The sequence below is a fragment of the Spodoptera frugiperda genome, chromosome 14 (genome assembly GCF_023101765.2).
Source record: "Spodoptera frugiperda isolate SF20-4 chromosome 14, AGI-APGP_CSIRO_Sfru_2.0, whole genome shotgun sequence".
NCBI lineage: Eukaryota > Metazoa > Arthropoda > Insecta > Lepidoptera > Noctuidae > Spodoptera > Spodoptera frugiperda.
Window position 1 is genome coordinate 680,944 of NC_064225.1, and position 25,913 is coordinate 706,856.

The following is a 25,913-nucleotide window of genomic DNA, read 5'->3' on the forward strand; positions in this document are numbered from 1 at the left end:
TTAACACATTTTTTAATTAACCGATAACTATTACAAGCGACTAACTCTGTTCGGCAATATCAAAAGAGTCGGTGCCTTTGTCGGCGTAGTTCAAAGGCGTTATCGACAAATCACGGCATGATCGCGAAACGATTATCGATACTCGAATTTGTATCGATAATATCGATAAGGTTCTAGTAATCGCGTGTACTTATGATATGAAAGATCTAATATTGGTTGATGTTAAGATTGTAGACTAAAGTTTTGCGGCGGATTCGTGCGTTATCGCTATTTACGTGTTTGATGTAAGTACGACCTTTTTTTCGATGTATTTTTTTGGTCTTTTGGGGCCATGACTCAGTTCTTTGGTTTATGTGAGGCAATTGGTAACAAGACTCTAAGTTCATTGGTCGATTTGAATTTCGTAACTGCAATAAAATACACTATTATAATTTTTGGTTAAAATTTGAGTTTCCTATTGGGAATTTCTTGACTGTAGCTAGCATGACATTATGATTTTGATTTTAGATCATACACTGCTAGAGATTGAACCAGAAAATTATGGATCAAAGCTATCTTATTACAACTGCCAAAATCACGCATTTATTCCTATCCTCTTTGGATTGGCACCGATTTTCTCCTTAATTTTATTGGTTACGTTACATAACTCGCTTAAGCAATAAAAACTGTACTCTGAAGGTTAACCTACAGAGTACAGTTTTTTATGTTATTAAGTTGAAGCAACTATAGGCTATAATGTATGTTTAGAGTGAATAAATAGATAAATGAATAGAAAGACCTATAGATGTATCCGACAACTTACTCACCAGACATAGAGCCGAGTTCGTGCGGATGATGCGAGTTGTTGTTGCTCAATGTGGTGTTGTTGTTGCTCTCTGCGTTGCCGCTCGTGCCACTGCTCGCGGTCGCGCTCTGAACAAACATATTTCACTATTTTTAGACTAATTTCTTACATGTTCGCTGGTACATAACGAGGATTATTGATAGGTGATGCGGTATAAGCAAATTAATTACAATATTTTATTAAATTAATTAAAAATACTCACGTAAACTATTTAAGAGCTCAAATACTCATGTGAACTATTTAAGAGCTCAAATCCTTAGTTCACATGAGTAAGCTATTATAATAATAAATAAGTTATTGAATGGAAAACTATATCTATTTTCTTGTGGTTTCAGCCGTCTGTGAGGTTATCTAATGGTCAACTAACGCTATTTAAAAGCAATTCAAAGATATGATTATGAGAGGAATAGTAATGTCTGAACTGCTGCAAAATTTTATATCGTATTTTTTATGGTATAAGCCGGAAAACGAACGGAAAAGCCGATGGTAAGCAATCGCCGCCGCCCATGGACACTTGAAACACCAGAGGCGTTACAAGTGCGTTGCCGGCCTTTTGGGGCTTAGGAAAAAGGGTTATTGAAGTTATAGTCATTTATAGAACCAACCTTTTCTAATACGTCATGGTCTTCTCTGCAGTATAAAGCTCCACCTTCTCGTAACGCGAATTCGTCACCTGAAACAAGCAATACCGTTATTATTCATTTATTCCCCTGGTCTTTTCGTCTATTTTTTGAATCAAAGGACCAAAGGACCAAATTAGAATTTATAAAAAACCACTCACTTTCATCATAGGTTCATTTACCCAAAGTGGATTCCGGATTCATTTTTTATACAATACGGAATTTTAAACCCTGTTATTAATTTGGTCCTTTCAGCCCAAAAGGACAAATATAGAGTACAAATGAAGTAAGTACACATATACGAACAGGTGGAAGGAGGTAAGGGATACAATACTCACCAGGTATAAGTTGTCTCGCGCAGGCGCAACATCTAAAGCAGTCGATATGATAGATCTTCGTTTTGGCTCGCATCACGAAGTCATTCTTGCTAAACGAGGAGCCGCATTTGTCGCATTTTGTGCCAAATAACCTGAGGACAAAGGTACAAAATTGTTTGAATATTTTTTGTAGCTTTACGATCGGGTAATGGAGATATGGTTTATATTTTCATAGTATAAACATAGGTATATCTCTTTTTATCCAACATATAGTCAGCATAGGTAAGTGTTAGACTTTAGTTCATTTCGAGATTCAAGATTATCTGTATCTCAAAATTAAACTAACCTCTGCTATCGGATTCGCGGCGTTTTCGTGGGATAAAAAGTATGCTATTACCCAAGTCCGCTCATACCTGTCTGTATACCAAATTTCATCAAAATCCGTTCGGTAGTTTCAGTGTGATTGACGGATAAACAAACTTTCACATTTATTTTATTACTGTGATAAATATTTAAAACCCCTTCAAATATGTAATACCTACATAAACTACAGGAAAAATATAAGGAAATATATGTACAAGGAAATTCCCCTTAGTTACCTACATAAAAAGATAATTGTAGCGTTCTACCGAACTCAGGGTCACGCTTCGGTTCCCGCATGAGGCATAGCAACCTTCAATATACTAGGTACATAGAGACACGGGAATCCTAATACATTATATACTGATTCATCATTGATATTTTTTATTTAATTATTTGGTACCGTTTTTTATATTTTAGTTACGAGTGAAGCCTTCTCAAACAAAGCAATGTCACGCCTTCTATCCCTGAAGGTGTATGCACTTGCCAGAGGTAGGCAGACATTACGGCACGTAATGCCGCTATACAATGTACACACACTTTTCACCATTTGTTTTATAAGTCCCAGGTAATTAGAGGGTGAGCCTATCGCCATTTAATTTACTGGGCACCATTCCAGACTTCGTGCTACTTACTACTGAGATTTTTTTCGAAATACCGAAAAAGGCCCAGTAATACTTTGCTCGATCCGAGGATCAAACCGGAGACCTCTTGTCCGGCAGTCGCACATGTGACAAAACAATTAACAAAGCTGTCACCTTTTTAAATTTTCACTAAAAATCAACATAATACACATTATTATATTAGGATTCATTTTTGGGATTCTTTGTTTGTGTATACCTTGATATCTACTAAAAACAGAAAAATTTGCCATCTTCCTTATTCTTCTCACTTCTAAAGCATATTTTTTAACCCATTCATCAAGATTGCGACAAAGATAGCCTTAAACTACAAAAAACATAAATCGCAAAACACGAAATGACTAAAAAAAACAAAAAAGTGTCAACCCGAAAAAAAAAGTTTCGTAACAAAATCGAATTTACATCAATCAGCGGACGGCTTCATAAAACTGAAATAGATTGTGGAACGACTATGCCACGGTGGTGCGATGTATTTTTAAAATCCACCCTGTAGGGAGGGGTCATTGACCGGGAAAAGTTGCCACCCCCGGCAATCCTGCTAAAAGCATCGCCTATACATACTATACCTGTATCGTATTTACTTTGTAACTATAGGTATGTTGGCAGACTTGGATTCCGTGTTTTCATGTTGGCACAATTGCCCGTCTCGTTATGTTGGTAGCATGGCCGCTTTTTATGTTGGTATAGTAAAAAAATGGTTCTATTTCGTAATTGGATTGTGGGTTATTTAGGAATTAGGTACCTACGTACGGTTTCATTATGATATTGGATGGTATTTTGAGTCGTGTGGTGAAATAATATCAATATATCTTTAGTTAGTAGACGTAATTTTATGGTCAGTTTGTTTTGATAGATTGTTATTTTTTTTCCAATTCTTACTTAGATGATGTTCATTCTAAAATTAATGGAATGTTACCTATTTTAGTATGATTCTATTTAATTAATAACCACTAATATATTTTCTAACGTCACGCATTTTATATCCGAAGGGGTAGGCAGAGGTGCACATTACGACACGTAATGCCGCTATACTGTGTAGGTACACCCACGTTTTCACCATTTCTGTTATATGTCTCATGTAATAGGGGCCTATTGCCATATACTGGACACATTTCCAGACACCGTGCTACCACTGAAAAATTTTCAAAAAACCGAATAAACCCCAGTAATCATTTGCCCGACCCGGGAATCGCATTTGCCGTCTGGCAGTCGCACTTGCGACCACTTGTAGTGTAGTATATTTTGTATTAAAAATTATGGCTTTAGACATTTTTTACCGAACAACAAACAGTAAAATGGACTACCTATATAAAATTGTAGATACCCCTGTATATTTTATTTATAACCGAAACAAACCACACAGAGAAAAAAATATAACGAACGAATTTATCTTTATTAGTATTGATAGTATATTTATGTTAGACTATGATGAATTAGGAACTTGTCTATCACACTTATCATCATATTATCGACGAACACAATGATTATCACGGTCTGATAGTAAGCTAACATTATTTGCGATCGCTATCTCCTTTTATGGATGGACTTTTTGATAATGTTTGTTTACGTAATTGGGGACGAAATGTTTGTATCTATTGGTAATTTGTTCAAGGGGGTTGATTATTTTTATGGGTCAAGCCCGCCACAACCTCCCATACCGCTGCAACTCCTGTAAGCCAGGATCTACAGTGGATACAACCATGAAAACACCGGAACATTGAAGTCCGGCGCGTCCCAGGGACATGAATGACTGTCTTGGATCCCGCAACGAAATAAATCAGAAGACATTATTAGAGAAGAAGAAAAACAATACAATAGTTTTCACTTCCCTTGGTGAATTTAATGCAGGAGACAGAATGACTTAAGCCTAAAGGCACAAAAGAAACTGTCCAACTGGGTAAAGGGGTTGATAAGGATATGTTAAAAGTCCAAAACAGTCCAGTGTGTCAGTGTCCTTAGGACCAACTTCATTGTTTCATGATTGTATCTACTGTAGAAATTGCCTTATAGGAGTTGCAGCAGTTTCGGGTGATTGGCTTACTTTGTCCCAATAAAAATAAGCTTGGCTAAATCTGCTGGTCCTTTCCCGTCACCCCCGTACCCTAGGACCACACAGCCTCGTCACCCATCATCAGGACACGTCACCGTAAATAGCATGTAAACAGTAACGCGATACGCCAACACAGTGTTAGGTTACGCTAATTGACGCATGCGCGCGGGAGCTGCGGGACGCGTAATTCATTTGCTTATGTTGGCATTATTGATTCTTTATTTATTTTATTTTTAATTTGTTTTTTTTTTTGTTTTGGTTTTAGTAAGAACTGTCAGTGTGTTTGAATTTGGAATCGGATGGATTAATTTCAATGGAGTTTGTTTTTATGTGTCACAATGTTTTGATTTAATTTTGATGTGTGACATTTCATTTCCCTGATGTTAATGTGTTTATTTTTTATTGATTATTTGTATTAAATAAATATTATGGAACTTGTAATTGACATGTATATTTTTGTTTGTCAAATTATTGCAGCAAAAATCTTCTCAAATCAGATTAAGTTCAAAATCAATGAGTCAGAAAACAAAACATCCTCATCAGTCCGTCTTTAAAGACAATTAAAAAAATAAATAATCACACATTAATCTTTTATTCACGTAAAAAGTGAACCAATTATAACCCTGAAATGTTTACGTCATAACTTCCTATAGGAAATCCTGGCGCGGTACAAAAACACCACAACACTTGACCCGGTCATTTCCTCAAAATGATTGATGATAAAGTACTCACTATAACAAACATGTGAAATGAAGTATTTTCAGTACATTTCCTATATTTACCGCGGGATGATGGACGCGGTCGCTTCGACCGGTGGTGTAAACAATCCATTTCCGTCCAACGCTAGCGTTTGAAGGGTTATTTATAACGTTCGATTATATTTTGGTTATTGTTTTTTTGGTATTGTTTTGGTTTGTTAATGTTATTGGTTTATATTCAGATAGGTAATTACTTTAAGGAACTACATCCTGTAGTCAATTTAAAATGCTTGCAGAATATATTCTAGCCCCTTTTTTGAGGGGGTAAATCATCCAATGTCTTCTCCCGCCTTGGGCGAGGCTAGAGGGGAATATCACTCTTACTGACTAAAAACCACCCCGTTCCTACTCCTGCTTTTCGAGCCGGAGCCCCGGTAACCCGCTAGGCAGTTCGCAACATCTCCTAGTGGTTTGACTGCAGAATTCTTTCAGATTCGATTCCGACGCTTTGCAATGCACTTCTATGTTATCTAATTTATACGTCAATTTTCTGTAATAACGATGGAGTTTAAAATTGTTGTGTTCAATGATTGAATAAGAGAGATTATTGAAACTGAAAGTAAAAATTGTTCTTACAAACCCTCAGTCAAGGGCAATATACTTCTTGATAGCCCGATATACATAGTACCATCTATTTACTACATAGGTACTACCATAGTCTATTACCTACTTTGACAAAACAATTGAAAAAGGTACACCATTGCATCACACACCTAACCTATAATTTCAAGGATTGAACGAAAAATTCTAAGAAAATGATAAAAAATCCATACATAGACTATGTAGTAGATTTTTAACAGTAAAATAACTATTGATAAGGACTTTGAACAAAGCGGCTACCTATTGCTAGATTCCAAGAATTGTGTTAAATATCAATTGTTTTATTTGAAGTTTAAAGGTACCGACTTATGTCATAGTTTTGTCTATGTGGAGATGTTTGGAGCAGATTATTTTATATTTAGTGATGAAATAGGCCGGTGTTTCTATCGTAGGGGGAAATCTGAGGATTTGTTTAGGCGTAGTACCTATGGAGGTAGGTAGGAACGATTTTGTGTAACACAGGTTGATAGTTTCTCCATTCCGTGTGTCTTAAAGTATTTTTTTTATACTATTCTAGGGGTCCACTTAGTTATTTATTCAACAAACGATGAAGGAAAACATCGTGAAGAAATCTGGGCTTATAATTTCTTGTTATAAGCTTAAAGTCACCAATCCGCATTGTGCACCTTTTCAAACCACTTATAGGCTGTTGATGATGTAATGTCTTAATTAGATAAATCCCAGCTCAACTCATTATAATAATATCCATTTAACTCTCATCTCTCTCTCTATTCGAAGCTACACTTTGGAACGAGCACCTAGCTTCACTGATAGACAGACTGACGGACAATTCAATTTGACGTTTCAAAAGTGCCTAAATTAGGATTAATTGACATAAATGCTTTGACTTTGACTTTTATAATCAAATTGATCATGGTTCCTTTAGCATGAATTAAATCGATTCCTAAATTCTTCAATGGAAGTTAGGAATGTAAATTGTTCCGTTAATCAACAGTTTACAAAAAGGCTAAAACTCTCGTCTAAAAAAAGATGGCGTTACGTCAATCAAAAGTCGGGCGCCACTTTGTACACGCAGACACCAAAGATGAAATTCACTAAAATAACCTCTAATGTTTATCCTTTCACCCTTCCATTTCTCGCTGCTAAAATATAGTATTACACTAATACAAACAAGCAGTAACAACTGGTAGAAAAAATTTCATAACCTCAAAAGAACCTAACCTAAAAGCAATAAGGACTAAAATCGAATGTAAGCAACAGAAAATACGTTTTCACAAACAGTAAAATGTGTTGGTAAAGTCTCACTGTGATGTGCCGAAGTGAAAACAAACGGAGCTCAACTCAGCATTATGTATTTTGGCGCCAAAACAAACGTCAGTTTGACAGCGCGGCGGGCGGCGGGAACATGAGCTGTGTTTGTTCCCGTTTACACCGGCCGGATAAGCAGGTTTTCGATTACCAATGTTGTGTTGTGTTGTGATTTTTTCTCCTTTTTTTTTGTCACGATAATATTTTTTTTTACACACACACACAACTTCACGCCTTTTATCCCCGAAGGGGTAGGCAGAGGTGCACATTACGGCACGTAATGCCGCTATACACCCACTTTTCACCATTTTGTGTTATAAGTCCCATGTAATAGGGGGTGAGCCTATTGTCATATATTGGGCACAATTCCAGACTCCGTGCTACTACCGCTACCGAGTCATTTTTCGAAAATCCGAAAAAAGCCCAGTAATACTTTGCCCGACCCGGGAATCGAACCCGAGACCCCTTGTTCGGCAGTCGCACTTGCGACCACTCGACCAACGAGGCAGTTAATATTTTTTTTTTAAATGTGAAATTACTGATCGCTGTTAGACCTGTTAATGAGAACGTGTAGTTTTGATGCTACGCTTTGGTGAGAATATCGGTGTCTTCATTCGACTGGGATTTGAAGATCAATATTTGATCGATCAACCGACAACTAACATTTCTTATTGGAAAAATATTATTCTTGAATTCTTGATGGCTCTATCTTTGGCGTTATTTTTCAATGTTTGGATGGCAAACATACAGAAGTGTTCGGTTAAATAAGTGAGGATAGGTTTAGCCATCTACTGCCTCTATTATCTAGGTTTTAAATACGTTACGGTCGGTACATACATTACTGCAGCAAGTAAGTAGTTCTTGTTCTCTTAAAATCGAAGTCTTGTCCTAAAAGATATCTCATAGATTTATTCAACAAATAAGTATTTTATTATCGAGTGATCAACTACAACTTACTTCTAGAGTTTTTAGTTTTAACCTTACGGTAGTAACATCGGAACTGCGGACTACCTAGTGGGTTTACCGGGGCTCCGGCTCGAAAAGCAGGAGTAGAAACGGGGTGGATTTTAGTCAGTAAGAGTCTAACACTCCCTCGCCCAAGGCGCGAGAAGTCATTGGATGATATTCCCACCCACATAAAAAACAACCGTATTAACATATCTTAGATTAAGTAAATATTTTTCATCCACCGAACTGTATGTTGGTAAACCAGCTTGCGTAGTGTTATTCCTATGATAACGTTGTTATATTTTAATTTCAATCCTTAAATTTACTAATCCCAAAAAGACCGGCAACGCACTTGTAACGCCTCTGGTGTTTCGAGTGTCCATGAACGGCGGCAATTGCTTACCATCAGGTGATCCGTCTGCTCGTTTACCTCTTTTACCATCAAAAAGACCTACCTAGTATAATCCCTCTTGCAGTACGTCTTCCCATCTCTGACGAAGCAGGTGCAGGATTCATCGAGGAACTGCCGGCACTCCTGGCACTTGAGACAGGCTGCGTGCCACTCCAGGTCCGGAGCCACCCTCAGGATGTACTGGTCGTGGATCTGACCACCACAACCCACGCATAACGAGAGCCGTAGCTTTTCTGGAAAGAGAGAAGAAGAGTTAATTTTGGTGATGGTCATTTACATATTATGTCTCAAGTTGGTTAATAGGTAAATAAGTTTTTTTTTAAATGACGTTGCCCCACATTAGGATTTTTTCCTGTGTCGTGGGTGCGTTTACAAACATACAATTTCACATGCACATGACACCCAGACCCGAAACAACAATTCGTGGATCACACAAAGAGTTGCTCCGTGCGGAAATCGAACCCGCTACACGTTGCACGGCAGCCAGTTGCCCAGCCACCGCGCCAACCGTGTAGTCAAATTATGTATATAGGAATTGTCTGTTCCAAACATAATAGGGATGATAACGGGGTATGAATATTAAAATCTATTTAGTCCGTCTGTTAGGTATTGAAAACATATTAGACACGTAGTTTTTTTATTTTCTCTTGTAACATAACAATACTTAGATAAAACAAATCAAAGAGTGGCATTTCTACGTATAAAATGTCCTAGAAGTAACGTCACGCGATATTTCAAATCGATATATTTTCAAAAGTATTTGTTTCCGTGAGAAAATAAAAAATACGTGTATAATATTTTAAAATAATCTACAAGACGGACGTTAAAATAAAAATTAGTCATTTATCCTATTGCATATTTTTATATAATTAATAAAAACCTGATGTAGTATTCGTAGGTAGGTATATCATATAACCTACTTAAATGAAGTAGTTACTAAACCCAAAGGATGTTATTAATGGTCTAATATAAAATATTAATCGTTTTGTAATTAGTCAGAGGCCTAGTTTTGTGTAATTTTACCTCAAAAACAAGGAAACCTAAATCAAAGTTATATAGCCAGCAATTTATATTCAATCTCCGTCATTTTACTACATAAGAACATAATTAATAACAATTTGTCCCAGGAAATAGATAATTTTACAGCCTAATTAAATCTTCATTAATAATTTTTAATGAATATTTAATTGACTTGTAAAAATTATTTTAATGGTTCTGTAATTGCACCTAATACACAGGTTATACTTAGCATTTTTTTGGAAATAGCCCTCTGCTCACATATTATTCGTACGAGAGAGCATAATAACTGAAATTATGAATAAATTATGGCTCTCCGATCAATATGTGGGCGTGGTTAAGCGCCGCCCCTCGCCTAAGCACTGCGATAATCTAGTCGTCTCTTTCTTAGCTGTTATCTCGCTCCCTCGTAGAGGTTGATGTTGTAATTGTAAAATGTCAGGTGGTTTGAAATTGAACTGATGTTTTTAGGTCTAGACCACACGTAGAGTGCCTGGTGTAAGACCTAGTTTCGGAGATTGGGGGCAAATGCTTTGTGAGTTTGTGTTCTGTTATGTTCGTTGTCTATTTAATGCCAAGGTAAAGTAAAGTTACATTTTGTATTGTAAACATGTTTGTTTTTTTTTAAGAAACGATCAACAGTTGTATGTAATTAAATAGTTAAATATACATATGTATATGAGATTAGCCTACTACTAAATGTAAGCCATCATTTTACTTACAATTTACTAAGTCTGATTGTACCTAAGGACATTCTTTTTTATTTAGTCTGATCCGGATGTCGAACTCTGTACGTAAAGAAAGACAGTGGCGCCTCCTGACCGAAGAAGCTTAAGATTAATTTATACGATGTAAAGGATTTTATCAAAGTAATTACAATGGGATTATATTAATTATTAATTAAATAATAAATTATATCTTTATTATAATTAAATTTATTTGAAGATAAATTTATAATGACTGGATTGGACTGGACAACACTGCATGTTTGGCGCAGAGCGTGGCTGCGGCCAACCGGCTGCCGCGAAACGTGGAGTGGGTTCAATTCCCGCACGGAGCAACTCTTTGTATGATCCACATTCCCGTACAAAGAACTCATTTTCTGATCCACAAATTGTTGTTTCGGTTCTGAGTGTCATGTGTATGTGAACTTGTATGTTTGTAAACGCACCCACGACACAGGAGAAAATACTAGAGACGGGCAACTTCAAAAAAAAAGAATATATTGACAACCATTCTCTTTTATTCAAAGTTTAATAATAATGTACTAAATTTTGTACACCTAGGTAATTTATTATAACGCAATCTGTTTATAAATAACAAAACGTACGGATTATTATAAAGATCTACGTTTATCAAGGATTACGCACATCCCAGAGTGCACACACACATAAATAACTAGCTGCATACAACATGCATCAGTCCGTCACGCTCAGTGGCCGGTACACAATGCGATGCAACGAAGATCTGACCGATAGCTCGTCGCCTTTATTCCTGTGCTGAGGTTGTGACCAGTCAAACGGTTAGGTTATCTTATGAAGGATTTTTGTTTCATCGGTTGAAGGAGGATTTTGCAATAAATTTTTTACGTATAGTGCCTTTATTTTCTAAAGGTTTAAAAATCAACCAATGACTCCCGCATTGGATAAGGCAAGAGACAGTGTTGATTTACGTTTGGTGTATGCTTTTTTTTGAGGGGAGAAAATCATCCAATGACTCTTAGTGACTAAAAACCACACCGTTTTTAGGCGAGATGCCGCATTGGGTCAAGCGAGAAAGCGTCCATCTGACTAAAATTCATCCCGTTCCTACTCCTCCCTCTTGATTTTTTTCCTTTATTCCCCGCTCCTTTGAGCCGGATTTCCGGTAACCAATTAGGTCATCACATGTCCGGTGACTACTGAGGAAGGATTTTCGGTTAGATTCCTGTGTCAGTCCATTTAACAATCATCCAACATTCCAATAATTACCCGAACCAAAAATCGAACTTGAGATCTTTTGCTCGACTGTCACACTTGGAACCACTCGACCATCAATAGCCAGGCAAAAATAAATATTAACAAAAAGAGTCGCGGAAGAGTCCCTCTGTGACTCGAAACTAGTAGAGCTTTTCTCCATTAATTTATGTGAGTAAACCGTGATTTTTTAATATAGGGGAAAGTGGGGTAAACGCGAACGCGGGGTAAACCCGAACCCAATAGTTTTAATATGTTAGAAAGATATAGCCGTATATCACTCGCCGGTAACTCAAATATCACGGCACCACCAGCGCCAGACAATGACACGGGAGACGTGGACGCACATACTTTTCAAGGTATGTCAATTTTAATATTTTCAATGTTTTCGATGTAATTTTTTGATAAATTGAACTTGGTGTAGCTTTATTTCTATTGAGAATAGTTATTTAACCTTTACATAGTAGGAAACTTACATACTAAACCATTCAAATGACAGTGACGCATTTGGTAAAAGTTTTATAACTTAAAATATTTTTGCATTTTATTTTTTTCGACCCGGTGGGGTAAAGGCGAACGCTGCATGTCGGGTAATCTCGAACGTTCGGCATTAAGTACTCCTCGCTCCTTTTTTTGTTAGTTCCTTGTTCATATTTTTTTCCAACTAGCCACTGGCAAATGGGGTATAGTGTTTTCCAGTCTATGTTGATTTCTTTGTGGTACTAAATTATGTTGTCAGGTGATTTTGATAATGCTAAACATCAAATAAATTGTTTCAGATGCCCCGTAATTATAAAAGAAAAACTGAAACTAAATACAGTTTAGAGGATCTCAAAAAAGCTATAGTCGATGTTCAAACCAAGAAACTCAGCATTGGCAGAGCAGCAAATACTTGTGTTCCAAAAACTACAATTTACCTTAGTAATGTTAGTACGTGATTACCCCATTTAGTGTTCGGCTTTACCCGACATCAGTTGGGTAAAACCGAACACTAAGGGTTTTGTTTTTCGGTCATTTTGTTATATTTTATTTAAAAAAATAATGATGTTGATTAGTAATACGTTAGCTAGATAAGTAAAGTTTATAATTTAATAATTAAAGAAACTCTGTGATTTGATCCCACTGTTTTATTTATATTTTCCCTTAGGTGTTCGTGTTTCCCCCACTTTCCCCTACATTACATTGTCTGTGTAAGTACAACCATAATTAATTTAAAAAAACACACATCAAAAATTAAGTAGCTACCGATGTTACTAATATAGGCTAAATCCATAAAAACCACGCTAGGGCTACCTTGCGCAGCACGTAATATAAATTAAAAAGGTTATAAAATTTTAATGAACACATTTATTTAATTGGTAATTAACAGTACGTTGTAAGCTTTGGCGGGCGAATAACGATCCGTTTTACTGAGCCACGCCGATATCGTAACTTTGGCCACGGAGTATGACTTTGTACAGAGTCTTAACTTATATATACATACATATAACGTCACGCCTTTTATCCCCGAAGGGGTAAGCAGAGGCGTACATTAAGGCATTAAATGCCGCTATACAATGTACACCCACTTTTCACCATTTGTGTTATAAGTCCCATGTAATAAGGGGTGAGCCTATTGCCATATTCTGGACACAATTCCAATCTCCGTGTTACTACTGAGAAATTTTTGAAAAGCCGAAAAAAGCCTAGCAATACTTTGCCTGACTCGGGAATCGAACCTGAGACCCTTGTCCGGCAGTCGCACTTGCGACCACTCGATCAACGAAGCAGTCTTAAGAGAGACTTAATTATGTACTCTTAAGTACTATATTTTATCTTTAACATCAAAAAAAGTATTAAGAGAGTCATAAATGTTGCATTAACGTTTAAAAATGTAGTTTTTAGTGAAACTATTAATTAAAAGGCGTGTAAATCATGGTTTAATAAGCCTTTGTTCGTGATATTAATAGAGACTTTAAGTATTTACGCAGTTAAAATCTCGGGTTATAAATAAATATGGTTCAGTGTTTAGGTGCATTAACTGGCTACCTGCAGTTTCATTAGTTAAAAGAAAAAAGTAACCTATATAATGTTACTTTTTTCTCATTAAAAATTACGACATATTTAATGAAATACCTAGTATATATTATAGCCAATTATTATAAAGCTGGATTTAAACTATGTACATAGTTTACGTCCAGCTTTATATGTAGTAGCACCTTTATAAAGCACCAGCTGTATAGTATGTAAGCCCGTCCCAATCCCTGATTTCCCAACAATTCTTAGGTTACTCACCCCCAAAAGGTGGACAACGCACTTTTAACGCCTCTGGTGTTTCGAGTGTCCAATGGTGGCGGCAATTGCTTACCATCAGGAAATCCGTATGGTCGTTTATATATCATATATCATCAAAAATAGGGAGTGATGTGTATGTGTAACGTAAAATAACTCGTCTTGTAAGATGAAAATTGTATATTTTAAAATATTAGGTATTGCTACATGATAATAGTAAACTTTTAAATTCAACACTGATTTTCTTTTATATTACCGACTTAAAAAGTTGATCAGGTACTATATTGTTTTTATTGACGTATCAAAAAGGTCAATAAGTAGTATTTAAGATTGTGATGTGTCAGTAAAGATCTCTCTGATTTGATTCTTAAAATATTGCCAGTGAGTTTAGTCTCCATTGCTTGTCTACTCCGCGCCACTTCCCACACAGATCTTCGATACGAATCTACAATCTACAAGTGATACTTAGCTAATTCTCCCTTTATAACGAGGGCTTATAAAAGGCATTAAATCCTTTACAATGTAATGTAGATTCTATCTATCAAGCATTAAGTTACATTTTGCAAATAAAAATTCGCAATAATTGATTCCTTGCGTTGACTCCCGGTGTTAATTTAGATTTTTTAAATTGTAGCACTTTTATGGGCATAAGGTCGCCTCGTAAATTTTCTGTAATTAATACAGAAATAACTAAATTTAATTACTTCCCAGCCTACGTAAAGTACTTGTATTAAAATGTCAAAACCATAAAAACGATTTTTTCGTAAGATTTTGTCTTACAACTATCATAACTTTAGGCTTCGTGCCATCAGAGATAGTTAAAAGATAAGTCGCGATTCAGTTCTTTTACCGTACAAATTACATGAAAGTTCAAAAACACAAAGAGTCATTAGACCACCACAGATCAAGCATCAGGCCCAGTAGAGCTGACGCTTGATCCGGAGCTGTGGACTACCTAGCAGGTTTACCGGGGCTCCGGCTCGAAAAGCAGGAGTAAGAACGGAGTGGTTTTTAGTCAGTAAGAGTCTGACACTCTCGCCTCGCCCAAGGCGGGAGAAATCATTAAATGATTTTCCTTCCTCAAAAAAGCTACAAAGCAGTGTGTACTTACTTACCTACGCACGTACGTGACGTCACGTTGTACTGACGCAATAAGATCCGGTTGTGTTCCGTAATGATTGATGATCAAACCGTTTGACTTATTGTCAACATGCGAATTAATCATTGTACTGCTACTTATTTAGTCTTTGACTGCCAATAGAAAACTGTTGAAGGCAAATCCTCCGCTAACGTCGGTCACCGGTGACCACCACGGCGTTCAATGTGTTAATACTAGCTTCTGCCTGCGTTCCCAGGAGATAATAAATGTCTTATGTGTTATTCCAGACCATAATCTACCCCTGTTCCAAATTTCATTTCGATCCCTTTAGCCGTTTTGACGTGAAGGAGTAACAAACAAACAAACATACAAACTTTCGCATTTATAACCCTTTAAAAATAATAAATCATTTAAAAACCCTTTTAAAAATAAACTGAATTAAATTTCGCGCAAGCGCACCTAACAAGTTCACGTAACGTACCGATACTTTTGATTGGTGCGGTAGTGTGCGTCGTGTGTGTGTTCACACCTGATCTTGCGGTGTGCGTGTGTGGGTGGGAGGCTGGTTTTAAAAACGCGTGCGTTAGAATTTATAGTGTCAATAATAAGGTTGGCGTCGCGTGAGGTAGGGCTGCCACGGGTAAGAACATTTTGTAACAGAAATATTTTTGAAAATACTAAATATGAATAATAATAATCGTTAAGTGTAAGTAAGTAAATGGAGACATCGACAGAAAACCGCAGATCAAGGAAGGTAATTCTTTTCAGTATAAGAAGAGGCTTTTACGCAGGAATAGGTCACTCGTAGTATCGATTGTTGACGAATAATTTCAATGTGTGTGCTTGAAAATATTGTTTTCTACCATACATATTATACTAAAAATAAAATTGTCTATGTGATCGTTTGTAGGAGTATTTCCGTATGTTTGTATTTTTAACAATCACCAACCGTCAACAGAATCAGGCGTTACTTTGCGGAAAATCACCAACTCACAACACTTAAAAAATCCATAGAATAGAATCAAACATAACTTTACGTAAATCTACGCTACATTAACAATACATTACATTTTTACATCATGATCGTCACCTTATGTTAAAAAATACATCTACAAGCAGAATTAAAACTAAAAACTCTAATGTATTGTTAACTTTACGCATGTATGTATTGTACTTGCGTATGTATTTGAAATAAATAATTTTGTCTTTTGACTTAAAAAAGTCGTAACACTACCAAAGTCCGCAGCAGCCCTACAGCCAATAACAGAATCGGAGGCGGCGCGGCAAAGCGGCGGCGAGTCAAAGACGGTCCGGACACGACCCGCGATATCTCGGCGACACGGCGGACGGCGCGGGAGCGGCCGCAGCCCTCCACTAAAATAATACTACACCCGACTCCTCGTGTTATTTCATCCACTACAATTAAATATTCACTTTCATTTAAGAGATATTTTACAAGAGCCAGACAGAATTGATGTTAGGGACCTAAGTAAGATCCTGAGACCAATAGTAAGACCTTTGTTCAGTTTAAGGGGCATGGTCCTAATAATGATCTTGTGCCCAAGAGTGAGGATTATGGAAAAAATACACTAAGAGACAAACCATTGTTCATCAGTCCAGGAGTGAGACCCCAGCAACCCTTAGATTCCCTGGTGGCCTCTGGTGTTTCGAGCGTATGGACACCCGATGGCCGATGGCACCTATGGAGGTGCAGCAATTGCTTACCATCAGGTGATCCGTCTGCTAGTTTACTGACTTATACCATTAAAACACAGGTTAATATAAAAACGTTTACTCTGTCGCAACTTAGTCCTACAAAATCATACCAGAACTTATCAATCACAGAACGAATAGCAAAAAGGATATCAATATACCAATATGTTAATTAAAATCTTCACAAACAACACCATCTACCTCGCTACACGAAGTCGGGGCGGTCTCCTTTAACGCCGCATCGACGTCAACACTAACTTGACTATACGATGTTAAACGATATCACCAGCAGTTAGCATCAGTTGCATCGTACCTCAAACACTAGCACAAAGCATTCCCATGCGCCATATTGTCACAACGACTGTTAAGGCGCCACAGTTATGAGCCTCCTAACACGTTAAATGCCCACATTAAGTCCCCCTACGACAATACTCCTTCGCCCAAACCATATTACACTCCATATTTGATTTAAACATTAGTAAAAGAAGTCTTTAAATTTTACCGCAGTAGGACTTGCTAATTTCAAACCTTCGTCCTTTACAAACACTTCTTCAGTCAACAGGATGTAACGTACAGGTCAGAATAGCTTGCACAACACTCAAATTACACATTCGAAATCTTTATCTTGTACAGAATTGTTCGAAGGATTTTGACTCTTATGTGTGTTTTGAGGTAAAGATAAATTGTTTGTTAAGTTATTAGAGTCGGGATTTCAATGTTTTTATTCCCTTTGGTTACGTTTTGCTGGGATGTTAATTTTACAGTTTGTTGCCTGTTTAATTTTTGTTTATTTTTTTGTAGTTGCAACTAGGTGAGCGTAGTGTTGGGATCGATAAACCGATAGAGTTAAGGAATAGTTAGGTACATAATCATATTGTAGTTCGAGTTTGCTTCTTTTAACATTGACTGTTTATCATTATCATATCAGACTGTTTTAACTAACTTAAAATCACGGTTACGGTGACTTACGGGTTGAAAAGAAAAATCGATGCGAAAAATGGAATCTTCCCACAAAAAAATTAATACAAAGATGATTTGTGTAGTACCTATGAATTCATCATTAAAAGCGATACAAATCATTTACAACTCTATTAAATATATTTTACGTCTCAAAATCATTTAAACCTTCAAAATCTTCAAAAAACCTTCGAAAACACCATTTTTTACACATCCAAGCCACCATTTCTGCTTACCCAGTTACCGTGACTCAAGTACCCAATATTTATTCCGTCCTATAAGCCTTTTTTACCGCGTTTTACCGCCAAAGACGGCCGCGGTAACACTGTTTACCGAACGCGGTAAAAATACGTTTCGTTTAAAAAAAAATGTAATGGATTGAGTTTATGTATTATTGATATTTCTTGGGGAGACTGTGGTGCTTGGGATTCAAGTGTTTTGGGAGAAAGAAAGAAAGAAAGTTGTGTTTTTGAAAGGAATTAGTAGTGTTCTAACGCCCGAATACTGAAAAGCTTATCAATTTTAAGTTGTACTTAAATATCGTGCTATCTCTGTCATTTTATAAAGAATTGATAGCGACAGAACTAGTCTTGAGAGCGACTTAAAATTGAGTAGCGTTTGAGTATTTGGACATAAGCTTTGGTTGTTACCAGCAGACCACCACAGACATGGTCCAATAGGGTTGATGCCTGCCCAGTTGAGCTACGGACTGCCTATCGGGTTACTGGGGCTCCGGCTCGAAAAGCAGGAGTAGGAATTTGGGTAGTCTTTAGTCAGTAAGAGTTTGACACTCCCTCTCGCCCCGCCCAAGGCGAGAGAAGTATTTTTTTCCGGAAATCGTGTTGATGTAATGTGATTTCTAAGACAACCTCAAATACTATGTTCCTATAACGAATTTTCTCAATCCAAAAACCTAGTGATCCAAATTTTTAATGAAGCCCGAAGCCTCTACTCCAGCTTTCTACACTAACATCACTTAATTGAAAAACAAACCCTAGACTCAAGACTTAATCACAATCATATGAGAATCGTATACAAGACCATACAGATAGTAGAATCAGAATCAGACCTGTCAATCAGTCTCTGATTGGCTGCCCAGTGCAAGTAAACCCGTGTAATCTAATTAGTCACACCGTGGGAAGCAATTGGTAGTGTGATTGTATGTGATCTCAAGTATGAAGGTCTGAGAGTGCTACTGTCTTGTTTGGGGCCTTGGAACCAGCGGGTGATACGCTTGTGGTGGGAGCGGTAGCGATTATGTATGGAGTTATTAAGATGTAGTTTGAGTCTTTGTATTTTTAAAAGATAGAAGTTTATTTGGTTAGGACATGTAATATCTTTATCTCAGTTTTTTTTAAATGGTGATTTATATACTTAATATGTAAATCTAAAGAGTTTATTTGAAGACGCTAATCTCTGGAACTACTGGTCCGATTTGAGAAATTATTTTTGTGTTGGATAGTCCATTTGTTAAGGAAGGTTGAGGATAGGCTATGAACCATCACGCTAATATAAATAGTAAAATAAGATCATTCATAAAATAAAATTATTAGGCAAAACTACATCGGTAGGAATCCATCTTTTATCAACATTTGCCAGTTATAACCAGAAGCTATTTGTTACACACAGGGTTCAAATTCAAAAAAAATAAGTTTTAACTCAAATTTCAACTAAACATCTAATTTACTAATCAAAAAAATATCACACACAAAATTAACAGTTTAAAATTAAACCACAAGAATTCTTCCAACGGCCTTTATGGCCACAAAATTAAGACCACAGATAATATCAGCGTGCTCGCCTGACGTCTACATTCAAATATCGCGACGCCATCTTGGAAAAAAAAGTAAAATCTCGTCCATATTACTACCAAATGATTTGAGATTAATTCTTATCGGAAATTCTTTGAAAATCAATCTTATTGTAGTTAGCGGCATGACATTTTATTTAGGAATAGTTACGTTTGAAATATTCTTGTAAAGTTACTGTAAGGTTGGAAAGGTGGCTAGGCAACTGGCTGCCGTGCTACCAATGTAGGGTGTTCGATCCACAAATTGTTGTTCCTGCTGTTCTCGGGTGTCATGTATCCTGTAAAGTTGTATATTTGTAAGCGCATCCACGACACAGAAGAAAATTGTTATGTTAAAAGGCATCGTTTAAAAGAAATACTAAATAGCAAATTGTAGACAATTCAAGATGCATTGTATATAAAATAATAAATACTACTAGTAGGATGCCAAGATGGCTATAGAATTACCAAGTTAGCAATATGAAATACCCAAGGGCCTAGTAGCAGCGCTAGAATCGCTACAATATGAGCCTTTAGCATGGCTGAAATTAGATAGAATATCGAGGGTCCTATAGAATAATAAGGATCCTATAGAGTATAGACTATCAATAACTCAGAATACTAAAGGGGCCAATAGAATACCTAGTCTTGATTTGTGAGCGAAACCAATGATTTACTTTCTTTGTTTCCTAGTTCGAAGGTGGACCCTCGGACAAAGTCTGGTAGAACTGCTCCAATCGAATTATTATTCTAAGGCACAACTGTGTAAATACTGCACGGGATGGGAAGGCAATCTGATACGGCCAGGGCCAGATCAGCCGTTTGTAAATAGTGTCGAAATGCAACTGTTGTTCCATGGGGGTGACTGTCAGGCAGTGATGCTTTAATTTGGGACAAAGGTATAGAATAATATTAACGGTTGACCTTCGATCAAGTATACCTACAACATTTTCTTTTGTCTTAAATTTATGGTATAAGCCGGTAATCGAGCAGACAGATCACCTGATGGTAAGCAATCGCCCATGGACACCCGAAACACCAGAGACGTTACAAGTGCGTTGCCGGCCTTTTGCGGGTTAGGAATTTAAGGGTTATTGGGGAATCTCAATCTTCCCAATCCCCGGATTGGGAAGATTGAGATTGTTTTCAATCATCGCCCAAAGTACGAGTTTGCTTTACGTTGAACAAAAACAACCGCCAAACACGCTCTCCTTAACCACAAAGCAAACTCGCACTAAGTACCCTGGCATATCGACAGAACAAAATATAAGCAATAGTTTGTGAGACCATATTACATATATTTTTAAATCTTTATTAAATAAATTGGAGGGTTTAATCTTACAGTGATTATGTCAGCCTCAAGGACCCTTAACAAAATATACACATTAACATAAAAGAACTTAATATCTATTAACAAAAGTATTTTTAACTAGTAAATACAATTTTCTAGCTTTATCTGATAATGGTAGAGACAAAACACTGTTATATTTACCAACATCATAATTAGATGTAGGAAATATTTGTTTTCTTTCAACTTCGCCCCGAACACACATTTTATTCACACCAGAAACAGTTCAGAATCATCACTAACAAGATATATATTAAAACTTCATGGTAGACGCAATAACTCGAGGCGCCTCTGTACACGATCCTCGGATCCAGTTCTGTCCTGCACTTGTTTTGAGATATTGTAATAAAAAAATATTAATAACGTCATCTGTCAGATTATCAGCTTACTGAGGTATTTCGTTAGGTCGGGGATACACTGGGTGAAAATCAATGAGAATATTATGTAGTTTTGAAAAGTAAGTGTTTATCTACAAAAAACAATATGTATTTATTGGTTTTTAATTGAAAAACGTGCATTACTGCAATTATCACGTACCTAAGTTTTATTAATTAAATTTTTGGCTTTTAAGGATTTTTTACTCGTCTTTTTCATAGTAAATGTTATTTTTATTAAAAGAAAACTAGCTTCTGCCACAGGCTTAGTCCGCGTTCTCGTATGGTAAAAAGTATCCTATGTGTCAGTCTAGACCATAATCCACCTCTGTTACAAATGTCATCCCGATCCCTTCAGCCATTTTGACGTGATTGAGTAACAAATACATACACAAACACATAAAATCACTTTCACATTTATAATATTAGTAAGATGTGTGCGTTTTTAAAGGTAATTAATCATTCAACCCTCTCTCCTTTCTATTTAATACAGATATTTTTATTCAAGAAATATTAACGAATAAGTAATAATAAAACATAGTTTTGTAATGTCATGCATAGAATAGATATTGAATAAAATAATTAATTAACCTAAGACAAACAAAGACAAACTGGTCTCATTTGAATAGGTTGGAAATATGTGACCTCCTTGATGGTCGCTACTATATGTGGACCCACAAGGTCGACCACAGAAAAAATATACATAGCAATGGTACCTATGTGATTTGAATCAAAATATTGTTATTTTAGGTTAAATGTTATTTTAGGTAAACTTTCGTATTAACTTCTTATAATAACAAAGCTGGTTGATGATCTAGATCGAGTATTAAAAGTTCTGATGTAACTTAATTATCTTATTTTCGAAAAAAAATAAAAAATCCGTCATATTCAGTAAAAAAACTCCATGTAATTGTAGAATACAATTAATTGTAAAAAGTTAAGTAAGAATAAAATTGCATATCTTCAACGTTATTTCTTCAAAAATATCCAAAAATAAATTAACTATTCCAAACACAAATCACTGGTACAAACTGAACGAATCAACATCATATAAAACCACAATTACCTACACTATCAAACTTTACACTCAGTGTATCCCAAGCCTAACTGTAGAACAAAAAAAAAGACTTACATTTTTGACAGCCCTCAAGCTACTGTAAAGGGTTTATGACAATGAGAGCAGACGAACAAAAAATATGACAAAAACTACACCCGATACATATTCCCGGATGAATTTATTATCAACATATATATATATTATATGTATGTATACACAGATTTGTGTATATGTCTGTCCAAATATAGAACGAGGAAGTGTTATAGTATAAACTGTAATATTTATTTAAAAACAGGCAAAATTTGTAGTCTGCATTTTTCCCTAAAATATAGGTATTACTTAATAAGGAAGAACCAGTTTTAGTCAGTTATGTTATGTTATAGTTAAATATAATTATATATTATGTTACTGTGATTGCCTTGTTGGCCAAGTGGTTGCAAATGCGACAGCTGGGCAAGAGGCTTCGATTCCCGGGTCGGACAAAGTATTAGCGGGTTTTTTTCGAAAAAATATCAGTAGTAGCACGGAGTCTGGCATGTAGCATTACAAAAACAATTTTTTTTGATAAATTAGCAGGTAGTTACGTACCTAAAAGTGATCTTTGACCTAAGTTATACTCCCGAAAAATACCATAATGGTCTAATTAAAAATAAATGCTTTGACGTTAAGTCAACATAAAAAACATTTAGGCTTCTCAGAAATTCTAAAACTTCAATATTTTTTATAGAAATCATACAAAATTTAATTTTATCTGTACCCTTAGTATGAGTTTGCTTTACGTCGAACGAAAACGAAACGAGAGCGCGTTCGGCGCTTTGATTGGCCGACGCGAATGAACCAACCAATCAGAGCGCCGAACGCGTTCTCGTTTTGATCTCGTTAAACGTAAAACAAACTTGTACTAAGTCCTCTGTACATTCACGTATTAAAAGTAAGGCGTGAGGGAATTTGTTTTAAATCAATATTTTCTCTGATATACGATATGTACTAGTAAATTCTATTGACATTATTGATTAATACTAAGCGCGCGTCCATGTCTAAACGTATGTTCTTAATAAAAATAATTTATATTTATGTTGCCATGCTAATTAGTGCCTTGTTCAGTGTTTAATTAGGCATTAAATTCCTAAAAAAATTTGGTATACTTCATAATTAATTGCTAATTTATAGTTGTCTGTAGGAATATACGCTTTGCAAGGAGAAGGCTAAGCTTTCTTAATGACAAACTGACAGCTCACTGGTAGATACACTTTGAATGCTTTTTTTAAGGAGGGGAAATATCATCCAATGACTTCTCCCGCCTCGGGCGAAGCGAGAGGGAGTGTCAGGCTCTTGCTGACTAAAAATAACCACCCCGTTCCTACTCCTATTTTACTTTACCTACTTCTAATTTACCCGCTAGGTAGTCTGCAACACCTTCCATGCTTAGATCTATTATTTTGAATTTAAAGACTTTATAGATTGTTAAGTTTTTTAGTTAATGAATCGAAGCCAACTCGTACTTGGGACCACTCGACCAACGAGGCAGTCAGATAAACAAGTATAGAAACCTATACATATACACTCACGATCAGTAAAACAAAATGAAAGAAACAATCAAGCCATCAGGCCAATAGCCCATTGTGTGTCCAAACATACATATTAGCGAAAATATCTCGACCATCAGCACGTGCAAACTATGCCAATTGGAGGCGCCAACAGACCGCCCCAAAATCGGAACTACCGAATACAAAAACAATAGAAAATAAAAAAAAAACAACTCCTCAACGGCAGTCCACAATAAATCATTAGTAGTCCCGTATTTTTGGACCACTATGGTCACTTACCCTACCGAAAGAGGAGAATAAAAAAAAAGATTTTTTACTTTTTTTTCTCCTCACCGGATATCATCGGCGCGACATTACGCTGGCGACAAACGCATGGCGCCTTGTACGACTGTATAGTATTTTTTTCTCATTTTTTGTCATTAAACTTTAAGCTCTATCACAACGGCTTAAAGTCTGGATTGACGGCAGAGTATTTGTTGTAAAATAGTGTCGAATTACTGGTGACAATGGCATTAGTTTTTGACTATTGTAGGATTGTTTTTGTTTTGGAAAATTGAGTTTTAATACGTAAGCGATGGGATTGAAAATTGAATGAGCGGGAATCTGTGTGCGTGAATGTTACGTTTCTTATATTATTTTATCTTTGTCTCAGAAAGGGTCAGTGCTGTTGTTCATTTATAAAAAATGTCCAATGTTTGTTTTGCTAAATATCTTTGAGGATGATTAAATTTCTGCTCGGTTTTTGTAGGCTGACCAACATTTGGTGGATAGTTATTATGAAGGCTGAGTTATTTCATTCAATATTTAAATTTTAGGTTTAATCAAGACATTTAACCTAGCGGGTTTACTGGGGCTTCTGCTCGAAAAGCAGGAGTAGCAACGGGTTTTTGTTTAGTCCGGAAGAGTCTGACACTGCTTCTCTGCTCGCCCATGGCGGGAGAAATCATTGGATGATATCCCTCTCTTAAAAAGGACATTTTAACGTTTGCTTAATATTTTAGAAAATATAATTTTATGTGACAGTATCTATGACAAATAGAGAACTACACAGAAAAGCTGATGATAACAATCTTAAAATAACCTAATCCTATCTCAAAATAGATTTAGTAAAGCTTCAAAGAAAACACCTAGTTTATCTACAACTAAGCTATTTACAGAATAACGGACCCTATTGTTGTTACAATAAAAGATATTTACGTACTTACTCATCTCAACTGAAAAACATCGACCGTCCTTTAACAAACCTATCACGATTCTGCCAAAGAATCACAGGCGCCAATAACACCCGTTATTTGAGATTACAGCAAATATTTAGCCGATACGTCATCCAACATAAAGACAGCATTCAAACAAAAAGAAAAATACCTGTCACTTTGAAAAAAATGGCGGAGTGAGATTTGACTTTGGAATTCTGCAGATGACAGTTTAGGGAGTTGGTGAAATTAAGAGTTAAATGTGGGAGAGCCATGCTTCTTCCTAATTTATTTAAATTAACACAGGTTAATAAATACACAAATAGGTCATCTTCGATTGGTATTGGTGTGTTGTTAATTTAATTGACCTAAACCTGAGTACTATTGGTCTTTGTCTTAGCTTAATATCGCCTTACTTAGAGTCATTTAATGGTCACTTAACCCAGTCCTTAGCAACTGTTTTCGATACAAAATCGTTACTAAGGAATAGTTAAAGTAATCATTAAATGTCTCTGAGTACGGCAGTTAATGTCATTTTAGGTTTGTGGTTTATCTATAGGTAGATTTTTTTGTGATTTTAAAAGATTAAGCAAAAAAGCTTTTGTTTGAATATACATATGTAATTACAAACTATGTTTTTTTGGCCAATATGTTATAATGTCTTGGTTATCAATAAGAGGGATGACATACTGGTCGAAAGTTCGTAGGTACAAGACTTTGGGTCAGGGTACAGAGAACGTTTTTGTTAGTTTTGGGGCAAAATTTCTAGAAAAT

The 25,913-nt window shown here is 36.1% G+C and overlaps 1 protein-coding gene across 4 annotated transcripts in view; it reads right to left on the reverse strand.

The window, feature by feature from the left end:
* LOC118279358 (insulin gene enhancer protein ISL-1) overlaps nt 1–25,913 on the reverse strand; it is a 47,158-nt gene that overhangs the window by 4,889 nt on the left and 16,356 nt on the right. For all 4 annotated transcript variants that reach the window (XM_035599036.2, XM_035599034.2, XM_035599035.2 and 1 more), the window contains exons 2-5: nt 8,863–9,052; nt 1,803–1,933; nt 1,450–1,517; nt 807–912 (exon numbers count right to left, since the gene is read on the reverse strand). In XM_035599036.2, the coding sequence (XP_035454929.1) occupies nt 807–912; nt 1,450–1,517; nt 1,803–1,933; nt 8,863–9,052 (495 nt within the window). The remainder of the gene's footprint in view (nt 1–806; nt 913–1,449; nt 1,518–1,802; nt 1,934–8,862; nt 9,053–25,913) is intronic.